This window comes from Rhipicephalus sanguineus, chromosome 3 (assembly GCF_013339695.2).
Source record: "Rhipicephalus sanguineus isolate Rsan-2018 chromosome 3, BIME_Rsan_1.4, whole genome shotgun sequence".
Classification (NCBI taxonomy): Eukaryota; Metazoa; Arthropoda; class Arachnida; order Ixodida; family Ixodidae; genus Rhipicephalus; species Rhipicephalus sanguineus.
In genome coordinates, this window is record NC_051178.1 from 122,087,191 (window position 1) to 122,108,188 (window position 20,998).

The window sequence follows — 20,998 nt, forward strand, 5'->3', positions numbered from 1 at the left end:
GAGGTGGAGGCTTCAGAAGAAACAAGGCATGACGCTGGAGACAATTTTTCGAACCAGTGCTTATTCTCGTCAGGGCTACCCTGACGAAAGCTTTGCATTTATGACCCACTATGGAGGCTAACGCAAACAGGTCACCTATGCTTGTCAATATATATTTCTTAATCGTTTCGCACAGGCACCACTGTACGAACATACAAGATACGTGCTTATCAAATCCGTGTCGTTGTGCCTTCGTGTATCCCAGATCAGACAGCGGCGTGCGATCTCGGAGGCAATGCCGTATCACGACTGAAGCGGCTCACCTCTTTTCCGAGCGGCAGTCCGCTCCCGAGGGTACAAGTGAGGCCGATGACCTTAGCCACCAGGGCCCGGAAGGTGAGGTACTCCTTAAGTACGACTCCGCGGAGGATGGTCTTCATCTCGGGAATGCCGGAGCCTGCGACACAATGCGTTGTCGGTACACGCACACTTATAGGGCGTTCCCGCGGACATTCGAACAAGCCGCTCAACACACGCGCATTTGCAATGCTTCTTCAGAGCTTACTTCATTAATTTCACCTTTCTACATTGAACTGATGCAGAAAGAAAAGAAGAAGAGGAAGAATGCAGGGAGGTTATTAACTATAAACATGTCCGGTTGGCCACAATGGGAAAAGGGGACTGAAAAGATGAGTGAGAGAGCAGCGAAGAAGGAAATGAGTGAATAAGCTCGTTCGTATAAGCTCGTTTGTACAGCTATACTTCGACGCTCCATCCAACGCAGTGAAAGTTATGTCGCATCAGCCGACTATAATGAAGAGCCAGAAGCTCCACCGCTGTACCCCTCCTGATCGTCCTCTGCGCGTCATTGGAAGCTTCGCAAAAGGCTCCACGGTATACGAAACGATCGAGCCATTCTCCCTCATAAAACCTCCCAGCAGGCTCATTACTGATTGGCTGACACCAAGTCCTATATTATATGTTACGTCAGCGTATCATACGGGTACCATGTAAGCACGCCCCACTTTTTAGGGGCGAAGCTCCTTAGGGTGTGGGTCGTTCCCTCCTCTGTAGTAGTAGTACTATGTACGTAGCCAGCTCTAGTTTAATGAATTGCTCACTAGATGGCGTTTCATGTATTTCTTAGAGCTCTAGTTTAATTAATTGTTCACTAGATGGCGTTTCATGTATTTCTTAGAGTTGCTGTTTAAAGATGATAGATAGCGCTTGTATAATGCGAATGGCGCATGTCATTGGATGCCTGCGATCGTAAAAGGCGCTCGCTCTTGGCGCGCTTTCTCTTTCGCTCGGAGTCGCCGGATAGAGGCAGACAAGGCGCTCGCTCTTGGCGCGCTTTCTCTTTCGCTCGGGAGCGGACACTTTCCCTGCATTTCACCGATCGCAAAGCGGGGATAATGAAGGGACCACGTAAACCAACAGTACAATAAGAGTTTGATGTTTAATATATACACGGTGTTTCACACTCTTTATATGATGTACTGGGCGAATTTCACGGGAGAGTTTCACGGTTTACCGATGATTCCCTCCGGAGCTTCGCCCCACTCATCATCATTCACTCCGTGGATGTGCTGTGATTTTTATGAACACGAGGCACAGTCGCGTCACTCGCAGTGTTGACTGTGGTGTTTGTTTTTAAACTGATTCCCCTGACAGTTCATGTCGAAATAAATATTTGATTCGACTATGTCATTATTGCGTTTTATGTAAGCGTTCCAGCTTGAGAGCGGAACGTGGGATTGAGCAGGTATCACGGGCACATCCAATAGCTTAGATGATGCACCCTATATAGTATATAACCTCGCTTTGCGTACGTACCTATTGCTTGCGGCGCTACGGTGTGAGCAAATCCAGATGAGAATAATATTAATAATACTGGGAAGAAGACCCAAACAACGTATTTCAATATTAAGTTGTCCGTCAGATCTCTGTGAAGCCATCTTCTTGCTGCGGAGAAAAAGAACAATATGCCATACATATATGCACTGCAGCCTCTAAAATTTTACAAGTCGCTCATATCACGCACTTGCGGAAATAAAAACGCAGCAAAAAAAAAATGTCAATAAAGATTGCGAGCAATATCGAGTTCATTTCAACTAAACGTAACATGTTGAGTTTTTTACAGGGCTCGAGCTGGCAGAATACAGATACCATCGACGTAATGAAAGATCTACCAGCGGGAATTCATTACGACAAAGGAATGGAAACACAACTTCGAGAAGCGCTTCCGTGCAAGAGCTAATGCGTCGATTGTTCCTTTACTTCGTTCATTCTTGGTGTCGGCACCGTCGCATGTTTAGGCTCGTATTGCAAAGTCAAAATGAGCTTCGAGATCAAGCGGGATCAAACGTCAGTGCAGACAAACAAACATCAAATATACTTTGCCAATTGCTCATATAACAGAGGGATAGGAAGTTAAAGGGAGAAAGGGACACTAAAAAGACACATGAGTTTTCTCGTATTAGCAAAATAGTCTTTCACACTACCAAAATTGCCACGCTTGCCGCGAGAAGACGCTTGGTAAGCCAGAAAACGCGCAAAAAGAAAATGCCGATGGCGATGCCACCTTGAAGTTTCGTCATAGTACAGTGGCTAGAATACGTCATAGATTTTGACGGCGTCTACTAGTGCCTAGGTAATTCCTAATCGGTAAATACGAAGTACATTGTCCTCTGACGGGTCCAGAGACTTAGAATACTAAGTTTCAGAAAAGTTCGTTGAGCCAGTGTGGCCGAAATACGAATAAAACATATTGAAATCCGTGACGTCACGTGCGGAGATTTCGGCGCGAAGTTTAAAAATGAAGGTCTGGCTTCGATTTTCTCTTCTGTTAATGAGCATACGAGGGTGAAATGAACGACAATGGAGTTTTGAGAGCATCATTTATCAATCTAAACTGATTCATTGTTTCACTTTAGTGTCCCTGTAACTATAGAAGGTAACATTACACCAATCGTGCCAGCCCTGGTAAAGCCAACTTTCAGCGATATCGTTCCCTACATCGGCATGCACCGCGCGGTTGTCGTGTAAAGCGGGATGCGAAAGAAGCGGGACAACGTACTCTTGAGGAACATGGATATGCCGTAGTCCATAGAGAAACTGATGAGCGACGAGATGACGCCGAGGAGGATGAGGAAGACCCAGTCCTCGCCGAGGCGGGCGAACGTGTGTTTCCAGATGCTGGACAAGAAGTCTGCGGAACATTGACAGAATGGTTGTATAGTGGCACATACGGTCAGTCAGCATAAAGCGAAGCTACCAAATCTGGCTCGTGTTATACATTAAATGATACATTAGATTGAGTTTGACTTCATAATCATCACCGGCAGCCTATTTCGTGTCCGCTGAAGGACATGAAACGATCTCCCCGTTTACACCAGTCTAGAGCAAGGTGACCCCATTTTACACTTAAAAGTTTTAGGGGCGAAGCTCCTTAGGGTGTGGGTCGTTCCCTCCTCTGTAGTAGTAATAGTAGTATGTATGCTCACTAGATGGCGTTTCATGTATTTCTTAGTGCTCTAGTTTAATGAATTGCTCACTAGATGGCGTTTCATGTATTTCTTGGAGTTGCTGTTTAAAGATGACAGATGGCGCTTGTATAATGCGAATGGCGCACGTCATTGGATGCCTGCGATCGTAAAAGGCGCGTCTCTTGGCGCGCTTTCTCTTTCGCTCGGAGTCGCCGGATGGAGGCAGACAAGGCGCTCGCTCTTGGCGCGCTTTCTCTTTCGCTCGGGAGCGGACACTTTCCCTGCATTTCACCGATCACAAAGCGGTGATAATGAAGGGACCACGTAAACCAACAGTACAATAAAAGTTTGATGTTTAATATATACACGGTGTTTCACACTCTTTATATGATGTACTGGGCGAATTTCACGGAAGAGTTTCACGGTTTACCGATGATCCCCTCCGGAGCTTCGCCCCACTCATCATCATTCACCCCGTGGAATGCTGTGATTTTTTTTCGAGTTCATCACACACTTGAGCCTCTCTGTCATGTTCTGTATTGCGCCCCGCGCCTTTCATCCCATATGTAACTTATTCTGTCATTCTAAGAAACTAGCGGTTAACTGCCTTACGCATACATCGCATGCTCAGTTCTATATCGTTTTCACCCTTAATGACAACAAGGATACTGGAATTCCACTTCCTGAATGCTATGAGACATTTTTTAGGTCTTTTGTCAAAAGTAGGGCCCCAGGAAAAAAATGGGACCGAGTCAACTCCAATTAATTCTTTTTCGTAGTTCGCCATTGTTCCGACGGTAGTTCCGCCTGCATTATCCCCAGAATCAGCAAACCTTGATTTGTTGGTGATAAAAGAGAGATATAGAGAGAGAGGATAGAACGGAACTGACCGAAAAAAGGTCCTTGCAATGACACCCACGTTCCATAGCCGTTTCAGTAGTGGTGTACACATTTGTACACACGTTAACAGTTCTTTTTTTTTTTTTTTAATAAACAGTTCTGTGCAGTAGTGCCCAAGGAAGCAAAGTTACTACGGAGATGGGATCTCGGTTGCCAACCGAACCTTCTTGTGACAGTGTTCACTAGCATTTCGCTTCACTCTGGAGGAATGCTCAAACAAACGCGCGCTTTAAACTGAAGTCGTCAAACAACATGTTTAGCGGGTTGTCCCACGCGCTGCGTTCCGTTGACGATGGCGATGGAATAGTTTTAATTCTTTTCTTTAAATGCTTCCCGAAGTCAGGAATCAGCACGTGCACGCGCTTTGAAGCAACGATTCAAATATGCGCGAGGTTATTAATATATTACGAAGTGAAGGAACGCCGTGTACGACCCAGACGTGTCGTATACGCGATGCTCCTCCACTTCGTAGACACACGACACCAATTTGATCAATACCGTTCAACTTTGCAAATTACTACAGCAAATTCTTTATATGGCTAGGAGGTGGGAAAATGTGGCATGCACATAGTCTCCATTCAGGTTTTTTTTTTTTTTTTTTTTTCAGGAAATACGGATAGGGATGATACCCGCCGCACCCGGAATCGCTACCCATAAAATCACTTAGGTGTTCTTAATATCGTTTAAGCTACCGTCACCAAACGCAAAGTGTGACGAACGCACCTCTTTCGCGATAAACACTGGGGCTGCGCGTTTCCTCTTTGCTGGTTGACCATCTGTACGGAGTGCTTGGGCGGTGATTTCTTTTCTTTCTTTTTTCCCCCTTCTTTTTCGAGCTACCCTGAATTTCTTTCAATGCTGTCTGGAACGCTTTGGAATGGTATTACGGAACTTCGATACGTTTATTGACAGCGTATCAGAATTGGCGACTTCCGAAACAGTATAGGGCCGTTCTCGCCGGCAGAGCAACCTTGCTATGTTCACTCACGACGCGCTGAGCACCAGCATGCACCTGTAGCGGAAAAAACAATGCGCGCGCACGGCGAGGGAATGCGCATCCTGCCGCAACGTTGCCGCCGTGACGAAACAAGCAAGATAAAAAAAGAGAACAAAAACCGGCATTCCACGGCCGCCTGCGCGGGACAGCTAGCTGTTGGCGTTGCCGCTTCGTTCCGGCCATTGTGGCAGTCGTGAGTGCGCGCGCCGACCGGCCTCGTTAGCTAGCCTTTGAAGCTTGATGTAGGCTGGGCGATTAATTTGGTGCGCGCGCGCGCGCGCGTTTGTGTGTGTGTGTGTGGGGTGGGGGTGGGTAATCTTATAAGGTAACTATAGTTACTATTTCGATGGAGGCGATATACTAGACGCCCGTGTACTTAGATTTAGGCGCACATTAAAGAACTCCAGGTGGTCGAAATTTCCGGAGCCCTTCGCTACGGCGTCTCTCATAATCATATTGTGGTTTTGGGACGTAAAATCCCAGCAATTGTTATTACTAAACGTTATATATAAACGATCAAACTTTTAAAATTTTGATCGCGTATATATAACGTTTAGTATTAATAATTGTTATATAGACTGATTGTATAATAGTTGTATACTGTCACATATACTAATAGAAATAACTGTTATATATACACGATCAAACTTTTATATAGTTTGATCACCTATACACAACGTTTTGTAATAACAATTGCTGGGCGTTTACGTCCCAAAATTACGATATGATTATGAGAGACGCCGTAGTGGAAGGCTCAGGAAATTTCGACCCCCTGGGGTTGTTTAACGTGCACATAAATCTAAGCACACGGGCCTTTAGCATTTCGCCTCCATCCAAATGCGGACGCCGTGGCCGGAATTCAATCTTATATATAACGTTTGTCATTGCTTTATTCAAGTGAAAAAATATCGAAAAAGCCCATTAGCAACCCCCCCCCCCCCCCCCCCCTCTCGCTGTCGCTCCATAACTTTCATTATTCAATGACAGCATAAGACATACAGGAGCACAGGCGTTTTTATGTATAGGATGAAAAATATTACGAGAGAGATTATTGGCTAAACGTCAGCGTTACGCAGCTCCAGAGACGGGTTCCGGACGCATCACGAACCCAAGCATAACTTCTCATTACTGAAGCATTAATGTATAGTTTAAATTAAAATGACAAATATAATCAGCTTGGAACAAATTTTCTTTGCCTTGCAAGGAACGTCTGTATAGTGCGTCCGCTCGTTCTGTCTACCATCTTCCATGCGCTCGGTGGTAACGATGATGATAGCCGTTATATAAAAAGATGACGCAAATTGATGCAGCCCATATGGAAGCACGGCGCAGCGTCTGTTGCATGCGCTTTACTAAACTATACTGTTCTCTCTTTGCTCAATTACTCTCTTTCTTCAGAAGTACAGCTTGTTGGGTTATAGTTGGAGAGAGAGAGAGAGAGACTTTATTGGAAAAACAGATACTTTTGCCTGCTTGTATATAACCGCTGGAATACTGCTCTGTATAGGGATGGGGTATGGAAAATAGTAGCTGACAAATTCAGTGCAAATAATTAAGACACGGACCGAGGAAAACGACGAACTGCCGTGTCTTAATTCTTCGCTATACAGCCAAACCTCATCATAATGAAGTCGCGTCGACACGGAAATCGTTATCCGAAAACTCGTTATAAGCGTTTGTTAGTCACACTGCAAATGGCACGACCATTCTTCGTTTGCTTCGTTATAACCGATTATTCGTTATATCCGCATTCGCAGTATCGAGGTAACTGACTGCAGATTTGTCAGTCTCTCTCTCTCTCTCTCTCTGTGTAAAATGCATTGTGGTGTCAACAAGTACATTCATGATTGTCACTAATTAACTTGGAGGCCTTCTGTCGCCAGCAGTCAGGGTGTCGACGCCGGAGAGGCACCGCGTCCGGATGCCCTGCCTCCGCAACCCCCCGGCGACACCGGCGCTTGTCCGTGAGCCGACATCGTCGCACCGGCAGGCAGTGCCGCGACGGTCGCCGCGGATCACGCTTCGTCGGCTTCGCGCGACCCCGAACGCGCGTTACGTTGTACTGCCGCGCTCCCCTCACCCTGAGTGCGCGCGTGTGTGTGCGTGCAAGTGTGGGGGGAGGGTTACACCTAAAACCGAACCCGAATAAACGCGGCCACCGGTGTTGCCTCTCCGCCGGTGGCGGCGAAACGCAAGCCGTGCACGCGCGCGCAAGCGCGCGTCACGCTCCGGCGCCTCGCGTTCCACTTGATCCGCCGGGCCCCTCGTATACACAGCGCGGAGTTGGGCCACCCGCTGACGACGCCGCAACGCGTCCCGACGCTGCAGGCGTTGCGTTAAAGGCGCGCTAGAGGCAGATATAAAGTCGATATGAAAATGATTGATTAGTGCCTCTTCGAGGTGCTGAAAGCCGTATTAGGTGCCCCTCTAGGTGGCAGTTGTTAGTCTGTTCCCTTCCTGTTTCCTCTGTGTCTTTGCGCGTTATGTGTGTCTATCCCCGATAACTCTCGTGTAAAAAGAGCAAATGACGTAGATGTAAATGATAGGTGCCGCTGAAGCTTCCACTACACCACAACTATCGTTTCAAGTTCGCTAAGAATACACCTCGAGCAATTTTACTGAATTTTCTTTTCTCCATATAAACCACCACGCCGCCCAAAGCAGCTATACTCGCGGACAACTTTTCTTGGCAATGAAGCGAAGGCTACAGAGCCACATTGCACGTATCCTACCGCTAATGAATGTAGTCCCACAATTGCGTCCGTATTTTCGGCGTGAGATATATCAAATAGTCCTTCATTTTATACATCTTTTTCAGACGGAACGCAGCGCACACAAGCAAGATATTTGCATTTCTTTTACTTTATATGTTGTCACTTTGCGTTTTTGCGTGCGTGAAAAAGTCGCGCCTTTTACCCGTACGTTAGACGCTAAGCAGCGTTTGCGTCGAAATGCAACGCTAGCCATCACTTTCCACGGCGTTACGAGACGCGTGCCAAACCGGACTACTTCGCGTAGCAGTACATGTGCAGACGCTCCGCCCCCGTAGCTTTCCCTTCATTGCCAAGAAAAGTTGTCCGCGAGTATAGTTCATTCCTCTGTTGTGTGGATACTATAGCCTCAGTTAGGCGCGTAGCCGCAATGTTATTTAGACGAGAAGAAGGGGGGGTGGGGGTGTCCGGACGTCTGGCAAAGCGTAAATGAGAAACATTAATTCAGTACACACAAGCAAATAATGTTACGGGAAACTCATTTTCATTAATTAGGCGTAATATGTCGATTGCTATTTCGTTGAAAGTGATCAAGTTACGGAGTCACAAAAGCCGTTTTCAGCGCACAGAAGAACGTGTTTTAGGCAAGACCGACCCAGCAAAGCTTCCTTCGAGATTAGACAGCATTAGAATAGCACACGGAAAGATAATGTTCTTGCGTACGCGTGCTATTTCCGTCACTTAACGAGGGACCGCAAGAGGGTGGCGTACGACGCATGCGCAGTGGTGACAAATGCTAACGCAAAGATTTGCCTGCCCTAGGCTAAAATTCCCTATAATTAACGCCACAGCTCTCTATACCGCATGGGCTATTGTAAAGGTTCATCGAGCTCGGTCGCACTGCCAAGCCATTTGATTAACTGCCTCTATGTACGTTTCCGAGGAAAGAAGAGGCAAGGACGATCGCTGTCACTGAAAGGCGTTGTTGCGTACACACAGAACGCGTCCCTCCAGCAAGTGCGTGCTGGTGCACGGCGTCCCTTCAACGGCGAATGTGTATAGTGTTGCACGCATGCATCCGATCAAGGACGCTGCCGTGTGATTTTTTTTCCCGCGTCACACTGCAAGGCACGAACAAGGTGCAACCGCACGCATATATGCAAGGCCGCATATATCTGAAGCGGCACACTATATACGCATTGGCAAGTCGACCTTGGGCGCCGCCTCGGGCGGATCTGCCTCGAAATGACTGGTTGTCCTGTACGCACTATACGATGACACCGCGTTGGCACCTCGTATGACTTGTTTAAATGCGTAAGCATTTCTACGGCGACCCAGAGATAAAGCTGTGTGCCCGCTCGTCCGTCATGTAAGCCAATTATAATAAAGAAACAATGTAAAACAAATCAGCAACTCCATGCAGAAACGCCTTGGGAGTTAAGTGGTGCTGAAGAGTAGCCTATATAGAATATTACTATAGGAAACTCTGGTTACGGCCTTCCGTGGAACATTGCTGTTGGGCGGAATCGGTACGTCAGCGTTCGTCAGCGTCTGCAACGACCTAATGGAAGGCGGATCGTGCGATCACGTAAACGCGTGTTTCGCATTAAACTTTTCCCAAGTCGGAATTTTCTGATGTGTCGGTTGCACCATGGCGGCTTTTGTCCAAGAGAACGCTTTTACTCCACCGTCACGAACTATTTCGACAAGGCCTTCACGAAAAGCATTCTCCTTTTACCTTTCCTTTCCTTTTTATTTGTTCTTCTTTTTGTGCGGCCGGTACAGCGCATTCCGATGGTTCAGATATATTCGCGTTCAGCATTGCAAGCGCCGGTGTTTAGCCCAGTGAATAAGACACTCGGCTCGTGAGCGTGGGGCCCTATAGGTTCGAAACCCAGCACCTCGGGGTTCAGCACCTCGGGGTCCAGCACGCCAGGTCCGTTCGAGCGAGAATGGCCTTCCACGGCTCCCTAGTGAACTTGGTCCCCGAAATAGCAGAAATCACGCCATTTTTTTTTCCCGAGACACTCCTACGTCACAAGAGATGGCTTTACTTGGCACGAGGGGCACTGATTTGCGCATGTGGTATAAGGCCACTATGCGCAGCAAAGCCCCAGGCGTGGATAGACGTGTGTTTGGATTTTACGGGAAGAGCCGTGTTCTGGTTCACGTTTAGATCTGGGTGGGGCGCATCGAATTGCTGGGCGTTTGCGTCGCACGTGTTCGACAATATCGCGCGGGTTTCATATTTGAATTGGTTTAATTCTTCGTTCACGGTTTGAGATTACTCCAGCGGGTCGGCCTTGTTATTGCCTGGGACGTCCGAGTTCCAAGGACAGCGTATAATTGCATCTGTAATGGTTACCGATTAGTGTGCTGCTTATAAGCAGTACACTCTCCAAAACATAACGCTATTCCGACACTACCTTTCGTAAAATACAGCTGCCGACTAGTGCGGAGGCAGCATGCCACGGCTATGACAATACACAACGAAGATATGAAAGGTGAATCCTCCGTCATCCTCACATATACTCACAAGCAACATACCACCTTTTCATGAACTACAGGGTAACACGCTTAAGAAATGACCTTACACTACTAACGAGCCCACCCTTATTGACTATATTTTTCTTGTTCAACGGGCTCTATCGTATACGTAGCGCTCTGTGCCGTCGTACATTTCTTTTATGGTGTCCACGTCCTTTGCCGCGCTACAAGGAAGGCCGAGACAGATACGATTTTCCATGCGATGCGACGTCCGACACAGCGGTGGGGAAACCGGAATGGTGGCCTTTCATAGCATCGGACAGCCACCATTCTCTCTGCCCCCCCCCCCCCCCCCCCCGCCGCGTCGGCCGGCACATCGCATGGAAAATCGTACCGTCTGTCTCGGCCTTAAGAAATGAGCTGCTACCAATAAGCCCACGTATGCGCTCTTATTGACGACAGGGTATGCACACTGACCGAAGCACTTTCGCTGCCACTCCGGCCGGTACGGCTTGAGTTCCTTCTGGTCGAGCTTCTCCTCCTTCTTGCGCAGCTTCTCTAGAGTCTTTAGCCGAAGCGCCTCGGATTTGGCGAAGGCTCCTAGGTCCTCCTTGTACTGACCAAACATCTGCGAGAGCACATCGAGGAGGAACGCGTCTCCGAATTAGAAAAGAAGAAAGTTCTGTATGAAAGAAAACTGCGCTGAACGTGAAGACGTAAGATTTCTTCGCTAGATTTATACTCCGAAACAAGCCCAATTCAATCGTCACGCACAGACTTCGTCAGTCACCAACTAATCTCAACCGTTCACTGAATTTAAATTGTAGATGAAAAGTAATGCATACGCTGCAACTTTTGCAGTGTTGTTCGTTTAGTTTCTTTTGCACCTTTTGAAAGCATGCTACCATGCCTATCTAGACTTCTTGGTAGAGGACTATAGTATGACCGAGACTACAACACAGAGTTTCCAAATCGGTAGAAATCTGTCGACTGTAATGGTTTCAACCAGACTTTACACGAACACGCAAGGCACTGCTTTTAGCTGTCTCGTTTAAGAAATGCAATCTGTGAACAGAAAGCATCGGATGGGATATGAGCAGGAGACAGATTAACTTGGGGTACTTAATGGAATGTTATTCGACAGTTCCGTCTCCCCCGTACGCAGCACAATTAAAGGAAGTACATACTACATGCAATTACACATCATGCATATATACCTCTCGGAATGGAAACGCTCAGCCGCGGCAACTTTCAAGCATCTAAAAACAAAGGGAAAAATTGAAAGCAAGACAATGCTTTCCTACATTACCGATTTACGTTTTCTTTCCAGAAGACGTATACTCCGACTTATGCGATGTTGCACAGCTTTATAACCTCATTTAAGGCGTTATGCACTGCAACGCCTTGACGTCCTCACCGCGTCTTTACTTACTTACCCATGGCGTGAGAGGTCATCGCGAAGGCGGTCAGCGGTTGCAGGCGAAAGAAGAAGACCAGCTGGTACGGTGCCGTCCACAGATGACGTCGGCCAGCCTGCGTGCGCGCAGTTCCTTCGAACAATGATCTGCGCCCGACCATCGCGGTAGCGGAACATGCGTTCTTATGACACGCGGATGCATTCAAGTTCACGCAGTGGAACACATCTCCGACACCCTTGTTTACCTAACTCACCCGTGGGTTCGTATGCACAAACGAACCCACCGCCGGCCGCGGATTGCCAAAACATCCGTAATGAGAACTATGTATCCCGCCGGAACAGGCACTGGTACACGAAATGCGGACACGACAGAGCTAACTAAAGAAGGCGCATATCCTTCTTGTGGACGTTCGCCAGTTTATGCGCATGACGCCCTACAGTGTGATTCATATCATACCGGCTCCGGAGCGCATCTACCGTATATAGTGTCTCTTGCATAGTTATGTCGGTGCCACACGACGATTTTTATTAACATATTCACTCCCGATAACTGTATACAACAGGTCCCATTTCTTACCGAAGCCTTCCGCAGCAAGCTTAATGAAGTAGAACACGATGTTGGGATAGTTGGTCAACGCTTGAACCACATTTCAAGCGTAAGACTTAATACCGTCGGTCTGATTTAGTATGAACATCGGCTGACAGCCTCGGTGAAGTAGTTATTAATTTCGTTGCTTACCATTTGCAGTACGCAGCGACATTGCGCACAAAGCTTATCGTACCTCGCCACCTGTGGGGGCGAGACATTATCACCTGGAGCCTTACGTTGAGTTCGCTTTTACGACTAAAATCACGCCCCACGCGTATAGCATAGGCGAGGGCTACGGTGCGACGTACTTTACTTTTATAGGCTTTCGTTGATAAGAACGCTGTAGTAATAGTGACGTCAAAAGGCTAGTAACCCTCCCTTCTTTCTTCCACACGCTTATCTCTCCCCTTCCCTTCTTCTCTTCCATCGTGAGGTGTCAGAAATGACTACTATGTTGAGTTCCCTGTCTTCTTATTACGGTGCATGCATACGGACGCATCATGGTGAGAGATATATCGTATTTTCTGGACTATACGGAGCCTGCTGCATAGCCCTCAGTGACAAATCTGGACTTAAGATAAGAATTTCTTGATTCCTCAAACTTAACAACCTGTTGTATTGCTGTGTACAAAGACAAATTGCGCCTGAACATACACTTTTTTTAGAGTGGGTGCAAACCCTAAACGGTTGGTAAGGAGAAATGCAAAAAAACGTGGCTGATCCCTCTGTCATAGGAATCGGTATAACACGAAAGTCAAACGAGCCTTCATAGACGTAGTTGAGCGTTTGTTGTGCATTCTTTCGCCCCAAGGGCGAAGGAATGAATGCTATAGCAACAAATTGTAATATCACGCGAAAAGCGGCAAGCAGCTCGAAACTTGCAACGCGCTACTCAAGCAAAAAGGACGCACGGAACGAACATACACAGGATGAGCGCGAACTAACTGTCGCAGTTGTGACTCATTTTTGTGTGAGCAGCGCGCTCCTTTCGCAAAAGCGGCCGCTGCCATGCAAACTTGTGGTAAGAGCACAAGATGTACAAACCACCGCCATCACGAGATAAGCGCGCGCACTAGCGACCACGCCCTGTAGAGGTGCACTCATCGCAACGCGTGGGGCGACGACCTTTAAAGCGCGCTCTTCGAGCCCTTCGCGCCATCTCGCTAGTGTTAACGAAAACACGCTGATGTACCACCGATCTCTGAGTACCGCCATCAGCAAATGGTGTATATAAATAGCTCGCCGTTAGCATTGCGAAGAACGTGCTGTGTGTGGCCGAATCGTTTCGCGCTGCGGATCGAGGGGTCGTAAGTTCGACTCCCGGTGACGGAACTTTTCCTTCTAGATTTTTTTCTTTGCCATCTGTTAGTCTTTATCTTTTACAACGTCATATCCGTGACGGAAATACGTCAGTGGAGCCGTGGTGGAGCCCTGCATAAAACACTTTCGCGTTAAAAAGATATTGACAAGCAGCATAAAGGCGGTTCTTTGATTATTCGACAGCGTAGAATACATTTATTATTGATTTAGGACGGTAAAAAGTACCAAGAGCAAAGTGCGACTATAAATTTATAAACATAAATCATACATAGCACGCACCCTTCGATAGTCCGCGGTATAGTCCGCAAGATACGGCAAATGCCTTCTTGCTCTTTACGACGTGTCTCGGTCTATCTCATTTCGCATCTGAACCTCGTTTCTCGCTCTCACACGCCTACGTATAGCTGCTGCTGAATAAAACAGCACCGCGGCGCCAAACCATACAAACGCGAGGGTCTGGTTTGCCCCACAGAGCTTTGAGTTGAGCACCATAAGCGTGCGCAGGGTTCCCCTTCAGGGGGGGCGAAGGTTCGTCGCAGCGCCCCCCCCCCTATTATGTCAATGTATGCGGCTGCCTTTGCGCCCCTCTTCTCGCCCCCCCCCTACAATGTATAGGGCTGACTTTGCGCCCCCCCCCTTCTCGCCCCCTTGCCCCCCCCCCCCTGCGCACGCCTATGTTCAGCACTGCTCGCGCATACAGAAAAAGGATTAAGCTGAACAAAGCCGTATTTGGCACGCTGATATCTCGCATACAGGTCGCTGCGCGGAGGGCCGAGTGTTTAATCCGAATGTGCAAAGAAGTGTACAACGGCGGGGCGGGTGTCTGGGAGTTCGAGTTGGGAAACAAACGGGCTCCCTTTTATCGGCGGCACATCGAAACGAAGCCAAGGTAGGCCGGTGATTAACCCTCGCGGGGTGACCTCTGTGTAACGGAACGGCCGTCCATACGCCAGACGCCGCATGCAAGTGAACACTGAAAGCTGCATCCGCTGCGACGCGATATATAGTTCATTTTTCAATTCATTCACGTACATCCCAGCTCCGACACTGCTTCCTTAAGAACTCCTTACTAATTCTCATCCATCGAGTCGTGCATTCAAGCGAACCGGGTTGTTGCGAGTCATAGATTTCGGTGGCGGCGGCGTTGTACGCTAAAAAGCCGGCGCCGGCGAAATGTACAGAAATGCGGCCGCCTCGAAGGTGCGTCGGCCACGTGAGTATTTGCGTATAACTTAGTTAATTTGTTTAATCATACTGCCGCATTTCCCCAAATGCGACTGCAGCGGATAATATTGGCGCGATACACGACGCGTAGCGTTGAAAATGCTTCTGCGTCAAGCGAGAAGAGCGTCGAAATAATGAAATATTATATATATATAAAGAGCCTGACAGTGTCTGAGAGGGCAGACGTGCAGTGAATCTTCGCTAACGATAACTTTAATTTAGCGACCTCAGCGCCAAATGTGGGAAGCATACACGTCACTCGAGCCAACGCATATACTATATACCTTGCTGACGCTTTGTGTTGCACGAAGTATATGTCCGCCTATTTCATTGACCTATGTTTGCTTTTTCTGGTTGCACACGCAACTACTATCGTGAGTAAATAAGTCAGTGCTGCTGTTCTTATCTCGTATGTTCTCGTCCAGCAGCCTCCTGAAAACAGAAACTCATATTCTCTCCTCCCTTTGTCGTGCGTTCCTGCCCCCGATTCGACCTACTTGCGCAAAAGTGTCAACGGTATACGTTCCTTACATATATAGCCGAACAGCGACACGACGTATACTGTAAAACTGCAAAAAGAATCCACGTAGCCCCTATATACTTGAACGCTGGAATAATTTCGAACTACACACCCGCACTCCTTTTTATCCTTCCTCCGAAAGGGTACGTCCGTGTCCTTGACCAGGCATGATGCGAAATGCCTTCCATGAGTCAATATACCCGTTTATTTTTTTGTTTTTTTTTACGCGTTTTACAGTACGGAGACGACATAAACGGCAGAGGCGCAGATGCAGAGGAGGGGACCATAAAAACCAACGCAATAACACACGGCGTCGTCCGCAACGCGTATACACCGCTCGTTGTGGCATCTCAAGAGGCGCTTCTTCGTCGTTCCGCAAGCGACCCGCGGCAGTCTCGGTGGCAAGCCGTTGCAACAAGGTTGCCGCCGAGGCGTTATCGGTGGCTGCGCACCGACAACCACCGGCCACTGCTCCGCGATCTTCAAGGCAGCGTTGTAGTTTTGTGTGTGTGTGTGTTCTTTTTCTCTCTCTCTCTCTCTATGGCAGAGCGCTATACTCACTCACTCCGCTCCTTCTCCTTTCATTATTTTTTTTTCTGCGGGTCGCGGACAGCTACAGGCAAGGCGAGATGAAGGGAGCGGGACACGCCTTTGCGCCTTGGGGACAAGCACGCGCGAGATCGCACGTCAGCGCGCCGTCCATATCGCTCTTTGCCTCGCCTGCGTTGCATAGGTCGAGCACGGATACCGAGGGCCACTCGAGATTCTCACGGGCGCGGAAGAGCTCAGGGAAGTAGCGCCGAGCTCTGTCAAGGCATGGACGTCGCGTTTGTCCTTATCCGGGAGCACCAGCCGCGGCACCGCAAAGTGCTCGAGGATCAGCGCCTGCGCACGCGCGAACGCCGCCACGCGTTTTATCGATGACCGCGCGAAGCGTTTACGCGAGCACTCGCCGCGAAGGGCCACGGGACCAAACACTCGACACGTAGACACCCTCTTCGCGCTTTAACCGTATAGGCTCCGTGCAGACATAACTCCGCTGCCCGAGCGAAGCCGTCCCTAGCGGCAAGAAGCGCAGATTTGGCGGGATGCTCGCAATGAGGTGAAATCGAGGAACTATGCCTTTTACGACGACTATACTTTTCGTGCTTTTCGCGCTTGGCCAGTGACCAGAGCGACGGTCCGTCCGCGTTATCAACGCGATCAGTCAGCCGCATGTGGTGGACGATAAGAACAATATAGCATAAGCCAAGCATCGCTCCGCGATTGCACCCCTGCTCGCTCCACGCTCCCGCTGCGACGGCGCGAGCTATTTTCGCGGGAAGTTCGTTTTGTGTCGGTTGCGCTACTCGTAGGAATGCTGAACTCCAGGAATAATTGCTGCGTTGTTGGGTGCAATAACACCTACAGGAATTTTCCTGGCACGCGTTTTTACCAGTTTCCATTTAGAGAAGTCGGCGCAGCAAATGCAGTGCCATGGCCGTTCGATGGAAAGTTTTTTTTTTTTTTTTCATTCAGTGGCCGTGACAGTGCAATTGCTGGTATCGCGAGTTTCAAGCTACCGCTGAGTTCGCTGCCGCGTTAGCCCGAAGGCGATAAACTGTGATTGTTTAGTGAGCGAGGCGGCCCGCGTTACACGTGCGCAGTTTCGCTCAACGGGCTCGTCACCTCCGTTGTCTTCCCCCAGCTCATGCATCTTATGTTGCCGCGTTCGCCTGAGGGTACACGAGGTCTGGCGAAAAGAAGCACACGCGCTAACGCTACGTTCTCTGATAGCTGCTAATAATTTGACGTCTTTTGAAAGGAAACGGGAAAGGAAACGCCTCAAGCGATGCACCAAAGCACGGCGCAGTGGCTTGCCGCCGCCTGCGTCGGCTGCTCCCTTATCCCGCCAAATCTGCTGCCGTGACCGCTTTGGCGCTGAAGGCAGCGCGCGACTGTGGCGGCTCCTAACGTATGCACGGTGCCCATAGGCGTTTCCTAACGAGAGATCTTGTGTGCGATCGTCAAAATGCTGAACTGCCGTGAGGCAACAGTGAGCTCCCTTTTACAAGGGCTACATATCTGTGGCAGCGGCACGTGCGCTTCTCGCGACATTCCAGAGAGACTGCCACGGCAGGTCGAATCAGAAGTCAGAACGACGCGGCTGCGAGAATTCGCATACACTAATCGCTATTTCTCGAGCAGCTCCTTACATCGAGGCAAGACAATAGAATGCGCAAGCAGAATGCGTGGTTCCTTGTTGCCACGGGAGCTTGGCACGAAAATAAACCACGCATTGACCGCATAAATCGAGTCCTTGCAGTCGGCATGACCAAGCCCGACGCGACGAAATCTGAACCCGACGAACTATATAGAGCCCACGCGAGACCAGTATATAGTAGTCTAATGTAAGCCCGAAAAGAGTGTCTATAGATTCGATAATCACGAGCCGGAGCGTTACCAATATAGTCTAAGCGGCAGCTGCCTCTTTGCTTGGTCAACGCGACGTAAAGTCGAATCAGCGACTTGCGTTTGTTCGCAAACGTATACGCTGAAATTGGAATGATATATACGTCAGTACATGATTCTAAGAACACGGATAATACATATGTATACTATACAGACGACAAACGATTTTCAACGCCGTAAGCGTACATCCGGTTCACTTGCCTCAATTATCAAGCGGCCAAATAAAAGAAAAACCACCAGTGACACAATACGCGCGTATAGGTATACGGCTCGTTTGAAAATGGGAAAGCAAGGACAGAACCAGGGCATCATAGGCTTTTGTTGCCGCTTCGCAATGTTCTCGCGCTATACAGTTATTGCGGAAGACCATCCGCGTCTACGGCATCGTTGTCGATGCTCCATCACCACTACGCACACGCCTACTGGCACGGAACTACCACTTGCGAATCATTAAATACGCCCCCGAGAGAGAAAAAAAGGGCTGTCATTAGCCTCGAATGCTCGGCACGTTCGCTGATGCGCAACAAGCTCGTAAAGGCACGCTCCATCGCTTTTTCTGCAGCACTGCAAGTGTATATAGCCGCGAGACGATGCAATTGTAACGTCGTTAGTAGCCACGCCGGCGCATGCAAGCTTAGCCCACGTCCTCAAGCCATGAGCAGTGTGCACCAAAGTGGCTGAAAATGAGTTTAACAGTAGTATAGGTGGCGTTGGTTTAACCCACGCATGCATATACTCGCGAACAAAAGTAAGAGTTCCGATTTGAAGCAAGCATGACGTGGTAATTGCAGTTCCCCTTCGCTTTCTTCATATACTATAGGCACGCTTTCGCTCCAAAGGATAATCTAGACAACTACGTCAACGATTCCCTCGTACATGTAGTCAACATCTTCGAGATATATTGACGTAATAGACTTCTAAGAACCCTTGGTTTGCGAAAGGGAGGTAGGTACCCAGCCGAATGTCTTCCGAGGCTTACACAAATGTCCTGCAAATGAAGCACAGAACACGCGTGTGTATCCTGCCCTTGCTGTACTGTGGTGGATGCTCGACTTTCCTTTTCGTGTATTTATACTTCCACCTTTAAAGGGACACTAAATAGCAAAACGATTTTTCTCGCATTAGTAAAGCAGTCTTCCACGATACCAGAAACACTACGCTTGCTGCGAGAAGACGCTTACCTAATAAGCGAGAAAACGCGCCTAAAGAAAATACAGGTGGCGACGCCACCTTAGAATTCCCGCACCATTTGCCGTGACGTCACATATTTTTGACGGCGCCTGCTTGGGCCTACGTAGTTCCTAATCGGTTAAATCGAAGTACATTGTCCTCTGAGGAGGCCAGAGACTTGACATAACGATTTTGTTGAAATTTCGTCGAGCCAGTGGCGCCAAAATATGTTAAATGCTCTTTGAAATCTTTTACGTCACGAATTACAAAGTTCGGCGCGAAATTTAAAAATGAAACTTTGAACTTGGTTTTCTCTTCTAATAATAAACCTATGGTGGTGAAATAAACTACACAAGAGTTCTCCGAGCACACTTTACCAATCTAAACGAATTCATTGTTTTTCTTTAGTGTCCCTTTAAGACTGGCGTCTTGCGCTCCGCCTTGACGTTATGTTATATTTATATTGCCCATCTGGTGCAAAGACAGAGATTACGTTATGCGGCCGAACGCGATTGCGCAAGCTTCGGCGCGCTGAAGCCATGTGTATACAGCAACGTTGGCTGACACATCAAGGCCATCTCAAATGGCTGATATACTGTGGTAATAAGCTACACCAGAAAAATCTAAGGTTTTCGTACCATGGCTCACAAACACACCGTGCGAAGTGATAATGAGGAAAGCTTGTACACGTGGCAACCGACTATAGACGAATATTGCGTGCATTGTGAGCACAATTTGAACAAAGAAATGAGAACCATGAAATCATAATAATAATTTGAGGTGCTTAACGTCCCAAAACCACGACATGATTACGAGAAACGCCGTAGTGGAGGGCTCCGGAAATGTAGACCACCTGGGGTTCTTTTAACGTACAACTAAACGTAAGCGCAGAACCATGAATTCGAACAGCGAACTTTCGCTCGCTTCGTCTTCCAGAAATGCGGCACCATGTTGTAGTTTGTGATGCTCTTTTCTCATTACATGTTTTATTATTACTAACGTTAAAGAAACCTACTATCCCACGGCGATTTTCTCAGGCTCTTGTCGACTCTTGAACAACGACGACAACAATTCACCACAGAAGCGGCAACAACGGCAACAACGATTTCACTATCTCGACGACAGGCCAACGAGTTGTATTAACTCGGAATTATTAAACGCTGTGACACATGCAGACGGCCCACGAGGATATAAATAATTGCTAAACCTTCCCCGAATGGTCGCAGAATAAACAGCCATTCGCGTACTCCAGTGTATACACACCCAATGAAACATTATATATATATACACGGACTCACTATGAGGCATTTTCTGATGCTCACTGCCGTGCTCTGTAGATACATCAACGTAAAACCATCCTATACCGATTCCAGACCTCCATTTAATGGCAGGGTGCGAATAATAACCATGTGAACTGAGTTTCGCACGTATACTGAGCCCTCGCGTGGGCTTGTGTCCATTTGCTTATCTGCGTCTGCTGCCCGTATATAACACTATACGGTTATTGCCAGAACGACGAGGCGAACAACAACGCCAACGTGAAGAGCTGTACGGTCCGCGGGTTTTAATACAGACACGTGCCAGACTCCCGCAAGGACGAGGACTCGTAAGGGGCGTGCACAAGCCGGAGATGTAGCCGTAAAGCAAGCGCCGTATAACGCTTATCTCCCTGCGGCGATGTTCTTGCTGACGAATGTGGTACTGTATACAGTTGAATCTATAGTTATAACGAAGTGGCATCGGGA

General features: G+C 48.2%; 1 protein-coding gene across 1 annotated transcript in view; it reads right to left on the minus strand.

Moving 5' to 3' along the window:
* LOC119387046 (chloride channel protein 2-like) overlaps window positions 1-20,998 on the minus strand; it is a 95,911-nt gene that overhangs the window by 26,682 nt on the left and 48,231 nt on the right. The window contains 4 exon segments of the mRNA XM_037654346.2: window positions 303-436; window positions 1,816-1,944; window positions 3,059-3,190; window positions 11,040-11,190. Coding sequence (XP_037510274.1) covers window positions 303-436; window positions 1,816-1,944; window positions 3,059-3,190; window positions 11,040-11,190 — 546 coding nt within the window.